Source organism: Equus asinus, chromosome 10, assembly GCF_041296235.1.
Source record: "Equus asinus isolate D_3611 breed Donkey chromosome 10, EquAss-T2T_v2, whole genome shotgun sequence".
Classification (NCBI taxonomy): Eukaryota; Metazoa; Chordata; class Mammalia; order Perissodactyla; family Equidae; genus Equus; species Equus asinus.
This window is the reverse complement of record NC_091799.1, coordinates 9,604,371-9,617,244: the sequence shown is the minus strand read 5'-3', so window position 1 is coordinate 9,617,244 and position 12,874 is coordinate 9,604,371. Positions and strand designations below refer to the sequence as shown.

General features: G+C 52.6%; 1 protein-coding gene across 9 annotated transcripts in view; it reads left to right on the top strand.

The window, feature by feature from the left end:
• CACNA1B (calcium voltage-gated channel subunit alpha1 B) overlaps positions 1 to 12,874 on the top strand; it is a 198,276-nt gene that overhangs the window by 63,309 nt on the left and 122,093 nt on the right. For 5 of the 9 annotated variants that reach the window (XM_070518197.1, XM_044778228.2, XM_044778226.2 and 2 more), the window contains exons 9-12: positions 38 to 94; positions 1,259 to 1,351; positions 5,310 to 5,519; positions 10,122 to 10,234. In XM_070518197.1, coding sequence (XP_070374298.1) covers positions 38 to 94; positions 1,259 to 1,351; positions 5,310 to 5,519; positions 10,122 to 10,234 — 473 coding nt within the window. The remainder of the gene's footprint in view (positions 1 to 37; positions 95 to 1,258; positions 1,352 to 5,309; positions 5,520 to 10,121; positions 10,235 to 12,874) is intronic. The other 4 variants (XM_070518200.1, XM_070518198.1, XM_044778229.2 and 1 more) reach the window with 1 other exon arrangement.

The following is a 12,874-nucleotide window of genomic DNA, read 5'->3' as shown; positions in this document are numbered from 1 at the left end:
AGGAAGGCTCCGACCTGAGGCTATGTCTCACTCACAGAGGAAGTCATGCTGGCTGAGGAGGACAAGAACGCGGAGGAGAAGTCCCCTCTGGATGGTAGGTGACTGTTGTTAGCACTCTTTGCCTAACAAGAGAGCTTTGATGTGCATGCTTGCACGTGTGATGCAGGATGCTCTCTTCCATGTCAGGCACGTGCACATCCATCACATTAACACACAGGTCTGGGCAGAGCCCGTTCTGGAGGGAGACTGTGTGATGGTCAGCTGCATGCTCCTGGTGAGCTGCTTGCCATGGACCAGACGGGATGGAACTGGCAGTGGGCTCAGACAGCACAGCCATGCCCACCAAGGTCTCAGCCCAGGAGTCAGAAGAGCCTGTGCTCACAGCATGGCGGACCCAAGAGCTGTGTTGTCCAACACGGCAGCTGACTGTGACTGTGTACGTGTACCCTAAGTACATTACAATGAAATGAAAGTCAAAATCCAGTTCCTCAGTCTCATTCCTCACATTTCAAGTGCTCAAGAACCAGGTGGGGCTAGTGGCTCCCATTCTCATCAGTCATGGAAGGTTCTGTTGGACAGCACTGCGTCTAGAAAATTTAAAGCTGCAGGTTTAAACTAAGCTGTATCTGTCCACAGGGCTCAGGGTGATACTGTTCCCACATTGCCATGGAATGACTCCTTGTACAACTTAGGGCCACTGGGGCAGGGGTGAGGGCCAGCATAGCTGTGGTCACTGGCCCTGGCCACCAGCATAGCCTCATGTCAGGAGGGCTGCCCTCTCTTCACACCCACTGCTGAGAACAGGGCCAGACAGCATGGCCGCACTTGCCCTGGTCTCAGCTTGCCCATACCTGGGACTCTGAGCAAGGCTGTGCTGGCCCTTCTGCAGACCTGACCTGATCTCTTTGGTCTCACCTGGCCTCGGAGTGTGTCTGCTAGGGCTGCCTTACCCCACATGGACATTTCCTGGTCTCCCTGGTAGCCAGGCCTTCCCCACTGACATCATTGTGGAGAGAAGAAAAAGGAGACCTACCCTCAAAATTCCTCGTCCCTTTTGCTCTGAGGACCAAGAGGGGCCTGTGGGGGCTGGGAATTGTCCTGCCTCCCTCAGCTTCAGCTTCAGGATAGCAGATCAGGGAAGGCTCCTAGTCACTGGGAGGATAATCTCATCCTCAGCTGAAGGGCACTCCCAGCCCTGAGGCAGGTCAGCCTAGGGCTCTGGCTCATGCATTCCCTGTCCCCCACCCTTTGTTTAAAGCAGTGTTGAAGAGAGCAGCCACCAAGAAGAGCCGAAACGACCTGATCCACGCGGAGGAGGGGGAGGACCGGTTTGCAGACCTCTGTGCTGTTGGTGAGTTTCTTTGGGGCCTCCTAGTTCCGTGGGGGCTGTGGCTGGATATAGAATATGCACTCAGCTTCTTCCTTGTCACCCAGGCTTCCAGCCCTCTGGGGCCTCCTCTCTCCTCCTCCACAGCCCACCCCTCTCAGGTAAGCTAGTCTCATGTCCACCCACATCCAAGCTAGCAGGAAGTACAGCGCCCTCCAGTGTGTGCTCAGATTTCTTTCTGAAGGCCAAGCTGGTGGGAGTGGGCTGTGCGTATGGCTCCTGGAAGTTCCTTTTTGCCCAATGCCTCCTGCTTGTTCATTTCAATATACTTCTCTGGCAGCTGGCTGCTCTTGACTCTGCCATCCGCCACATAAACATAGAGCCTCCAGTCACATCCCAAGGCCAGAGTCCTGTGTGTGTCACTGACTCTGGGGGAACTGAAAGTTCTGGCCGTCTCTCTCCTAAGCCCCTGTCTATCTTCCATTTTCCTGGGGCCTGCTGCCTCTGAGACCCTGGCTTCACCCCCTACTTCTCAAACTGTTAAAGGAAAATTCCAGTTAATTTATTAGGCAGAGCCAATTTAGTTCCCTTCCTCTCAGTCTGGTACCAGAAGTACCCAGGCCTTTTCCCACCAAATGCCCTGTTGTGCATTCTGTGGCAAAGGAGGACTCTGCCCTAGGCCTCCACACTCAGCAGTGTGGGAGAGGGGCCAACAGTTGGCAATGGCAGCTTTTCACTGCAAGGTACCAGGTCAAATCCAGTCTGGACTTCCCTGCTCTCCAGCAGTCTGTGAGTGGATCTGAATTAGAAGATCTGTTTCCCATTACATTGTGACATTTACAGGACAGAACTCTTTAATAAAAGTTATTTGTTTGTGTATGTATGTATGTATTTCTCCATGCTCATCTCAGATAACAAACACATGTGCACACACACACATGTACACACACACACACACACACGTACACGTGTGTACAGTTTTGGGGTCTTTTCACATTACAGAAATGATTTCCTACAGATTTTTCTCCTCAATACCTTTTGGAAACCCCTCCCCATCAATTAGTCTAATTCTAATGTGCTCTCACAAATGGCTACATGGTATTCCATAGTATGGATTCACTATAATTTATTTAACTGCTCCCCATTGTTGGCCATTTATTTGTTTTTAGGTTGGTTTTTTTCACCATAAAAAATGCTTCCGAAAAACATCCTGTAAACGTCTGTCTCTCGTTAGCAGTGCTTTTGCCTCTGTGGGATCCGTCCCCAGAGCAGGGCTGCTGAGGAAGGACTCCCTTTGTACCTTCCAGGGTTGCCTCCATTCTGCTTTCCAGAAGGGCTGGGACTCACATCCCACTGACAGTGCAAGAAAACATTTACCTTCATCCTGTGAGATGTTGCAGCTACTTTTGACTTTTGCCAGTTTGAGGCCAATTTGACAATTATAAAGTGGTACTTCACTGGGACTATAGTTCTCATTTCATTCACCACTAGTGATTTTGGACCTCTTTCTGGATGTTTGTTTTCCGTTTGAATTTGGCTTTGGTGACTCTTCGTATCCCCTGTCCATTTTTCTAGTGGGTTGTTTGTATTGGTTAAGAGACCAATGTATGTTGTGGATCTGAATTTCATTATAATTTTTTTCAAATTGATCATATGAGTGTTATTTTTAAGTAGTTCCCTCTCTTCCTATTTTACTTAGAGTTTTTATTCTGATTTTGTAAAATGAATTGGAGAATATTTTAAAAAATCTCTTTGCATGGCTTGGAATAATTTAAATAACACCTAAATGATCTGTTCTTTAAAGGTAAGATAAAACTGTGAACTCATCTAGTTAAAAAATAAAAAGAACTTGGACCGGTTTTATGAATTATTCTTTGTTAGGAAATCTTCTATTTTCTTGGCTTTTCAAACTTATTTCTATAGGGCTGCATATAGTGTTCTCCCATAATTCTTTTAATTTCTCCTGTATTCAGTCATTTGATTGTTTATTCACTCAACAAATATTTACCAAGTGCTCCTCATGTGCCAGTCAGCGTTCGAGGCATTTGGGCTGTAACACTGAATACAACAGTGAAGCCTCTTCATATCCTGGAGTTTCTGTTTCAGTGGGGGCATCAGACGACAAACAAGATGACAAAATACCCAGCATGTCAGTGCCCTGTGTGAAAAAGAGAAAAAAGTAGAGACAGGAGGGGGCTTGAAGGGTCTGGGTTGTTGGGATTTTAAATAGAATGGCCATATAAGGCCTCAGGAGGAAGATTGCCTTTGAGTAAAGAGTTGAAAGAAGTGAGGAAGTCAGCCCAAGGGACACCAGAGGTTTTGCTGAATAAGCCAGCTCTGACTAACTGGCAGTGGCTGGTGTCTGGATGTGGATTGGGAGGCTGTGTCCTGGCTTAGCCAGGAGGAGGGCTGTGATGGAACAGTGTCTCCCATGGGTATGGAGGGGGTATGGCATCTAGAGTGCCGGGAATCTGCCATTAGGACCCTATGAGGTCCCCCAGAGGACTTGCTGATGGACACTATCCTCTGGACCCCTCCTTCTGTGTCTGGGGCTGTCTGTGACAGTGTCTTCCTGCCTGATGCAGCTGCTCAGCTTGTAGACAATTCTCTCCAAAGGCCTTGGGGCCTGTCATCATTTCAGTGAATCCAAGAAAACACCAGCCCACTGATGCTCTTAGTGTGCCACTGAGAGTCTGGGTGTGCACATGCACACACACGTGCAAATACACACGACATCACATAACACACATGCTCACACACACTTCATACCACTACCCAGGCACCCAATACCCAAGCCCGGATGTTCAATGCTGACTGGGTTTGAACACTCAGAGGCACACACACGCCCAAGTCTTACTGCACAAACTAGAGAAACCCCGATGCAGGCACAGGTGTGTGGCAGAGACACAAAGAGCTCCCAACAGACAAAGCCAGACTCTGCACACACACACTCAGAACCTCCAAGCACCCGGGAAGTCTGCTCACTCATTTGTCAGGTAGTACGAGGGGTCTGGTGGTGAAAGAGCATGTGGCCCCTGTCCCCACAGGGCTCACAGCCTGGTCTGGGAGTCAGACACAGAACAGGTCAAGAAACCAATACGGTGGCAGATGGTGTGAGGTTATGATTATTGTTGGGGGGCTGAAGACGCTATTTTAGGTGGAGTGCCCAGAGAAGGGCGCTTTGTGAGGTGACATTGAAGCCGAGACACAAAGCCGAGAAGGAGCCTGTTGTAGGAAAGAGGCCAGCCGAGGGAAGCATTTCATGCTTAGGTCAAGGCAAAGCAGAGGTGGTGTGTGTGCGGAAGTGAGAGAAGCCATTGGGTGTGGGTGGTGAATAGGGGAGAGGAGCAGCTCTATGGGTAAAGTTTCCAGAGAGTGAGTATTTGGGGCTTTGTGGGCCATACTTACATCTGCTGCTGTACCAGGACAGCAGCCATGGACCAGATGCAAACAAAGGAGCTTGGCTGTGTTCCAGTAAAGCAACTTAAAAACAGGCCAGTGGTTGCAGACTCTTGAGTTAAAGAGAGAAAGAGGACCAGATGAGATAGGATTCACATGCCTCATGGCAGAACTGGGATGGCCTGGGAGCACTGGGGCTGTGCTCCTAGAAGATGCCAGGGGCGCTAGGGTCAGAGACCAGTTCCAACCCAGGTCTCCCATCCAGCGCCCAGTAACAGTGGAGACCACCAAGGCTCTCGGTCCCCTCATCTATGAGACGTGGGCAGGGCCAGGACCCGCTGCAGGGAGGTGCGGGGGTAATTAGCACCACGTCAATAGCAGGTCAGACGCATATGGTGCCTGTAATCAGAAATGGGGCCTAGTCAGGCCCAGGCTGGGGACAAGCGTCTTTGAAGGTGTGTTTATGGAGGGAGATGCTTGGGCTGGGGGAAGCGTATCCATGGGGCACATCTCGGTGTAAGGAGAGTCTGTCCTTGGGCCCACTGGTCCCCACACGTCCTCAGTGAGTCCCCTGTCCCCCCAGGATCCCCCTTCGCTCGTGCCAGCCTCAAGAGCGGGAAGACAGAGAGCTCGTCGTACTTCCGTAGGAAGGAGAAGATGTTCCGGTTCTTCATCCGGCGCATGGTGAAGGCGCAGAGCTTCTACTGGGTGGTGCTGTGCGTGGTGGCCCTGAACACAGTGTGTGTGGCCATGGTGCACTACAACCAGCCGCAGCGGCTCACCACGGCGCTGTGTATGTAGATGCGGCCCGGGCCTCCCCCTCACCTCTTCCTGAACCACCTCTGGTCTGAAGCCTGGAAATCCTGGTCCACAGCCTTTTGCCTTGGAATGTCCTGGGTAGGACCCCTGCACTGACCAAAGTGCCCCCACAGGCCTGGTCAGGTCCCAGGGGCCTCTGCTGGCGGCCGGGGCTGCACCCAGGGCCTGAGCTTCCCATCCTAGGGCTGTGCAGCCTCTGCCAACCTGGGCACCGGCTCCGGGAAGCCCAGCTGATCTGGCTAGACCCCTATCCATTGGTGTAGTGTGAAATGAGCGAGGGGTCTGGGTGCCCTGGGGAGGAAGTTTGTGGGATGACCAGGCACAAGGCAGGCCAGCTGGATCTGTGTCCTCCCTTGTAATGGCTTCAGACCTGTGGACCAGGGGACTTAGCTCCTCAGCTTCTCGTTCCAGTCTTCCATGAGGCTGCAGCTCCTGCCTGGGGTCCTGAGGAGATAGTCCTGACTTCTAGGGCTCTCCCAGGGCTCTTTTGGCTATTTTTGTTTTTGTTTTTGTTTTGATTGGTTGACTCTAGCTGTGTCCATGACTAGGGCTGACTTACAGTGCTGTGTCCATGAGCCTTAGGACAGGCCACAAGGATCTGAGTCATGACTTGTCTTGGCCCTGGCTACAGCACCAAGGAGGTGAAGGAAAGATAAGTGGGGTGGTTGGGGCTCCTTGCCCCTCTCCAGGGACCAGGGCTGACACTCCAAGACTGACTCTTTGTACACTAGGGCTCTGCAAGCCACATGGAGCTTAAAATCTTGGTATGTTGTCTTACCTCACAAGTGCTCTAAAGACAGACTCCACTAACGATTACTGTCCTGTGGTCAGTGCTTCTGCCTTTCTCTTCCTCAGGGTCAGCTTCCCTCGCCTGCCTGGGGTCTGTGGCTCACCTGGAGACAGGGCCTTTTTTGGGCTCCCACAAGGGTCTCGCCATCTCCTTGGGAGCCCTGTGTGCCTGAAACCATCTGAGGTGCCCAAGAGAGCCTTTTCTCCAGAGAAGAACCCTCCTAGCGGGCTAGCCATACTCCCCTCTGTTGGACCGCTGAGCCTGGTCGGGTTAGACCAGGAGTCTAGGCAGCTCCTGAAGGGATCTTATGAGCTATAGACCCTGACAGCTGCACAGCCACTTGAAAATGTGGGTGGGAGTGGCTGTGTTGGGGGTGGTACTCTAGGCTACAGTTTCCCAGACTTGTGCTGAAATCAATTACTTATACAATGGAAAGGGCAAAGAGGCAGCAGAAGCAAAAGGGGCCCAGGGTGCTTCAGGCAGACAGCCTGGCACAGGCTCTGTGAGGAGTGTGAAAGTGAAGGAGCAGCTTGTGTGCACTAAACTGCCCCCTCTGGCCCCTGATTCATGTGTCCTGGGACCCGTAGTTTGAAGTGTTGGGACTTTGCTTGGGACCAAGCTCAGTATCTCCCTTGAGTCCTCAGGCTAAAATTTCCCCACCCTTGGGGGTTTGGGGATTAGGGAGACTGGGCTTCCTCCTGACTCAGTGGCATGCAGCTGCTCCGTGGGGCTTCCTAGCTAGACCTTTCTTCCCATGAAAGAAGCTGGTGGTGCCCACTCGTTCTTGTGGTTCCTCCTTGTTTCCTGGGGATTTGCCCCTGGAATGGGCAGAGGGCAATCTGCATGGCCTGATCGCATGTCTAATGTGCAGGAGCTCAAGGCTGGAGGTGCCCAGCAGCTGGGCGAGGCTACAGGCGTCCCTGGCCAGGAATCTGCCCCCTTGCTGCTTTTTCTTCTTTGTGGTTTCCTGGGAATTTCTGAATTCATTGGCATCACCGAGGGAAAATTGCTAGAGGGAGACGTGGGTATATGCTGGGTCTGGACAGTCTGCGCAGTGCCCCAGGCTCTATCCTTGACAGCTGGGTGGAGCTGAGGGAGGCTGATCCAACAAGGTAGGGCAGGCCTTGCAAGAGGCAGAGGCAGAGGTAGGAGGGGTCCCTGCCAGGACCAGCTTCACTGGAGGTCCCTGTGGGGCCCTGGCCTGAGGCTGGCTGCCCTGCGAGGAGTGGGTTCTGTGCATCTCAGCTGTCTGTCCAGCAGGGACTCACCCCTGATGCTCTACCAGGACCCCTGAGGCTGAGGCTTGAGTGGTGACAGAAGGATGGGAGTGGCTGCTGTGCTCAAGTACACAGCTGGCTCTTGGGCCTCATCATCCTGTGAGCCCCCCTGGCCTCACAAGACAGGCTTGACCCCCTCCCCTCTGTCCCTCTGTTCCCGTAACACACTGTCCCCTTAGTATAATACAAAACCCTGTTGAAATGGTCTGCCTCTGCTCCCTGTCAGCCTTGCAGGCCCAGAGAGGTCAAGTCTGTCTCTCGTGCCAGCTCCTAGCAACATCATGCCTGCTAGTGGAATGAGTGATTCAGGAATGAATGAGCGAACACTCTTTCTTGGCCTCAGAGGGAGGCTGAGCACATGAATGAGGGTGTCTCTTCCTTGGGAGAGTGAGTACCAGGCAGGCAGGATGTAGGGGAATTTCTGCATCAAGTTACTTCCTTTCTCTGAAGAAGTTGCGCTTTGGGCAATTCCTGTACTTGTTCCTTGCAGTGTTCTCCCTTTGGTCTCCTGGGGAGCAAGATGAGTACCTGGGCAGCTTCAGCTCCAAGGCCTGGTGTGTGGGTTGCTGTAAGTCCCGTCTCTGTGGCCTCTTCTCCCATGGCCTGAGCTCCTTTTGTGGGGAGCCCCGAGGTGCAGAGGCAGAGTGCCTTTGTGACCTCATGTGGAGGGGCTATGGGGCTCAGTGGCCAGGAGCCTTGGGTCTTTCCAGGTTGCTGGGGCATTCGAGCTGGACTTGGGGCAGTGCACATCTTTCCCACCACCCCTCATACCTACGGGTCAGCACAGCCAGGACCAGGTGTTGGGCAGTCAGGCAGTGTCAGGCCTGGCTGGGGTGGATTCTTCTTCCCTAGGTGGTTCCTGCCTGAGGGTCAGCAGGCATCCATGCCTCTGACACTGGCCTCCTGACTTCTCCATGGAAGCTGCTTTGCCTTTTCATTACTCATCCCATGTCCAGCTTGGGTGCCCTGGTGATTTTTTGGCTGACTTCAGAGGCCAGGCTTGCTGTGGGTGAGTTGCTCTCAGGAACTGGTTGTCCATGTACTCAGGCCATAGAAGGAGAGTCCCCTGCCTGAGACCTTCTTGGGCCATACACACCATTGTGTGTCTGTCTGTGTGGGCAGTGGAGCTGGTGTCTCTGCTCGTTCAGTGTCTGGGCTGCTGCAGCTCTACCCCTGGCTGAGGCTGCTGGATCTGTGCAGCACAGCAGTTGCTGTGGAGGAAGGCAGATTTCAGGGTGCCTAGGGATGGCTGGAGGTGTTTTATTAGGAGCTGCTTGAGGTCCAGTCTCCCAACAAGTCTGGATGTCAGAGATCCTGGCAGTGCTGGACTGGTGACTGCCCAGTGACTGGACTCTCAGAAGCTTACCCTTCACTCCTTCCCTGTGGCCCTCCATGGTGGGCTCTGCCCTGGGTTCTGAGCTGCTTCCTTGGCCCCTACTTCTCTGGGGTCAAAGGCCACAGAACCTTTGGCTTACTGTAGGAAATAATGAGCTGATTTCAGCTCCGTGTTTTGGGAGGAAAATCAAAGACAATGACCTTGATCTGATGTCTGGAATTCCTGGTTAGGCCAGTGGCTGAGCCCAACTGCATCTCCTGCTGTCTGTGGCTTCGTACAGCTTCTGAAATGTTATTTCTTGCTCTAACTCAACTTTCTGCTCAGGCTAGGTTAGGGGTAGTGCCTATGTGCCTCAAATTCCCAGCACAGTCCTCAGCTCCAGTGTGGCCTCCCTTTAGTCCTGAGGCCCTTCAGGGTCATCACGGCCAGTGGCGGGAGTCCTGGGCTGAGGGAGGCCCTGCTTGCTGCTGCTGCTTGCTGGGGCCTGGCTTGTGGGAAGGTGAAGGTACCCACAGAAGCCTCTGTGTGACTCACAAACAGAGCTACGAGGTGGTGTCCCTGAGGTCCCCAGCAAGCATCAGTGCCTCCTGGGAGCCTCGTACTAGCTGCATCTAGGGATGCTTGGGTGGCGGAGAAGCTCACTATTTAGTGGGGTGAACCTGTGAACAAAGTTGAAACCACATATGGTGCTGTGGGGGTCCTGAGGAGGGGTGTTAGGGAAGTCCTCGTGGACAGACAGATTCTGAGGAGGAGGCTGAGGGACTCCCCCTGAAGCAGGCTGAAGGCAGAAGGACTGGCCCAAGGCTGTCCAGCTTCTCCGTAGGGGATGGCAGCTCTCTGCCTGACAGCTCCAGACCTCCCTCTGGGGGGGTACCCTGTGACCCCAGAACTCACTCCTGAGCCCAGTCCCAGGAGCTCACCTCCTGCTGAGCCTTCCTCTGTATCCCACAGGCACTGGGCACTCACCACCTTTCATACTGGAATGAGCATCCCTCTGCATCCCTTCTGTTTGTTATTCCTGTCCTGGGCTGAGATTTCAGAGCTCAGGGGACACAGACCAGGCCTGAGGGCTCAATCCTAGAAAAGCCCAGAGGTCTGGTGTCCTCCAGTCTGGGCTGGAGCCAGGTGGGAGGAGGCCGTGAGCTAATCCCCTTCTTCTCCGGCTTCTCCTAGACTTTGCAGAGTTTGTTTTCCTGGGTCTCTTCCTCACAGAGATGTCCCTGAAGATGTATGGCCTGGGGCCCAGAAGCTACTTTCGGTCTTCCTTCAACTGCTTCGATTTTGGGGTGAGTGAGACGCCTCATCGGGGATTCTTGCTGAGGGTACAGGTGGGTCTAGCTGTATCCTTGTTGGAGAGCACACACAGCCCCTCCCCACTATGCTGTACCCGGTGTGAGCTGCATCTGTGGAGCGGGACCCAGGGCATTGAGGGGACTGTAATCCTATGTGGGTCAGAAAGGCTGCCTGTAGACAGGGAGGTGCCGTTGGCAGAGGGGAGGCCATCCTGGTCAGGCCCTGACAGATGGGGTGCCAACTGCAGGCTATTCCACACCCACAGGACACCCTCCTTCCCTCCCCTGACCCTGTCTGTGGAATCTCAAGATCGACTGAAGGCTCTTTGGCCCCCTTTGTGCTTGGTACAACAATCTTTTAAATGTGTTGCTGTCCCATGGAGGGCTCAGTCTTTCCCCAGCAAAGCTCAAGGGGACTGTGGCCCTGATCCCCCACTGTCCCCCACATCTGGTCCTGGGCAGGCTTGGGCACCTGCACCAGAGCTTCCAGGGGATGACTGACAGGCCATGGTGGTCCAGCCCTCCTTGTAGGGGTTTCAGGGAGCAATGGGCCTGGCCTGGGTCCCTTCACCAACCTCTTGTAGGTCAGGGAAGCCTTTCAGGTGGGTGTTTCCGAGGCTGGCTGTGAAAGAGCACAGGGCTGAGGCCGTGTGGAGGATCACTTCCCTAGACACAGCAGAGCATGCAGGATACTTCCCTGGTGCCGAGTCCACAGCCTGGGGACATGGTGCTGTTAACGCCTGCCCAGAGGCCAAGTTCTGACCCACTGGAGGCTCCAAATGAGAAGGTGAAGTGCCACAGCCCAAGGAAGGAGTCCCTGTGGAGCTCTCAGTGGCCAGGGAGGGAACCTGGACCTAGGTAGAAGTAAAACTTCAGCTTAAAAATTCAGTTTAACTTTTTCTCTCATTAGCACTGCAGCCCAGTTGACAGAACGTTGTTTCTGTGACTTTGCTAAATCCTCACAATAACTCACTTTGTAGATGAGTAGCTGGAGACATGTGATGGCCCAAGACTGCCCAGCTAGTTTGCAAGGCAGTCAGTGCTGGAGCCCAGGCTTGCTGACCCCAGGTAGCGGTTTACATCAGGCCATGCTGCCTGATCTCTGTGGGGACGGAAAGGTGGTGGCTGCCCAGTGTACTCTCTGAGACATAGACACCTGTGATTTTAATAGACTGCTGGAAGGAAACCAACTCTTTTGATCCTTTTCCTTCTTAGTTACAAAGAAAGGCTTTAGTGCACACAGGCAGAGAGAACTCAAAGAGGTGAGGAAATTTCAGAGATATGTTAATCTTTTAAATGTGTTCCAGTCTAAACTAACTGGATCCCAGGACATGGGAATAATCTCCACAGAAACTAAAAAATTATTCCAAAACTTAGCAGCTAAAACAACAAGTGTCTGTTATCTCACCATTTCTTGGGGCCAGGAATGCAGGTATGGTGTAGCTGGCTACCTGGACCCAGGGTCTCTCATGAGGTTAAAGTCCAGCTGGTAACTGGGCACGTGGTCAGTCCAGGGCTTGATTAGGACTGGGGAATTTGCTTTCAAGCTCGTCACAGGGCTGCTGATAGGACTCAGAAGATCAGCTTCCAAGCTGGCCTTGGTTCCTGGTCACATGGGCCTCTGCACAGGATGCTTGAGCGTCCTCATATCATGGCTGCTTGTGAGCTGAGAGCGAGAACTGAGAGTACCCAACAGAAGCTACCGAAACCCAGTCTCAGAGGAGAGAACCCATCAGTTTTGCCATATTATATTTGTTAGGAGTGAGTCATAGACCCAGCCCACATTTCCTGGGGGCATATTACACAAGGATATGAACACCAGGAGGCAGGGATCATTGGGAGCCATCTTAAAGGCCCACCGCAGTCTGCCCTCTGGCCCTAATGATTCTTATCCTTCCTAATGTAAAATACACTCACCCCCTCCCAATTCCCCAGAGTCTCATTCCATTACAGCATTACCTCAAAGGCCAGAATCTCATCATCCAAATCAGGCCTGGATGTAGTTGAGGCTCCTTTGGTCTAGCTCGTTAAGTATGGCTCCTGCTGTTTCTCTGAATCTGTAGACTTGTGAAACTAAAGAGACAAGTTATCCCTCCACACACCCAGCAGGCAGAGATGGAACAGGCATAGGATAACTGCTATAGACATTTCTGTTCAAAAAGGGACAGTGGGACACATAAGAGAGCCACCATCCATAGCAATTCTGGAACCCAGCTGTGCAATGTTGGGAATTCGTGATGAGTTCTATGGACTTGGAAAGCCCTCTGGGCATTGACTTTGCCCTCTGTGTCACTTTCCTTTTTTGTGAAGGGTAGCACATATTCTCAGCTGAGCACTTTCCTCAGCCTGCTTCCGACTAGTGGAATGTGGGGAATCCAGAAGGCTATTTTTGTTTTGTGCTGTCTCTTTCCCTTTCAACTAAGCTGGTGATGTTTCTGCAAATGGGAGTCTTTTAAGAACTTTATGGGTATGTTGTGAATCTTCTTGGCATTTGCTCCGTTAGCCAAAAGCTGTACCCACAGCTCTCGTAGAGATTAACCCTTCTCTGCCTGTATTCCTGCTGAGATGACTGAGATCAACACACTTTAGTGTCCTGGAGGACTTGCCACTTCATTGAGCTGTTTTTCGAGGCAC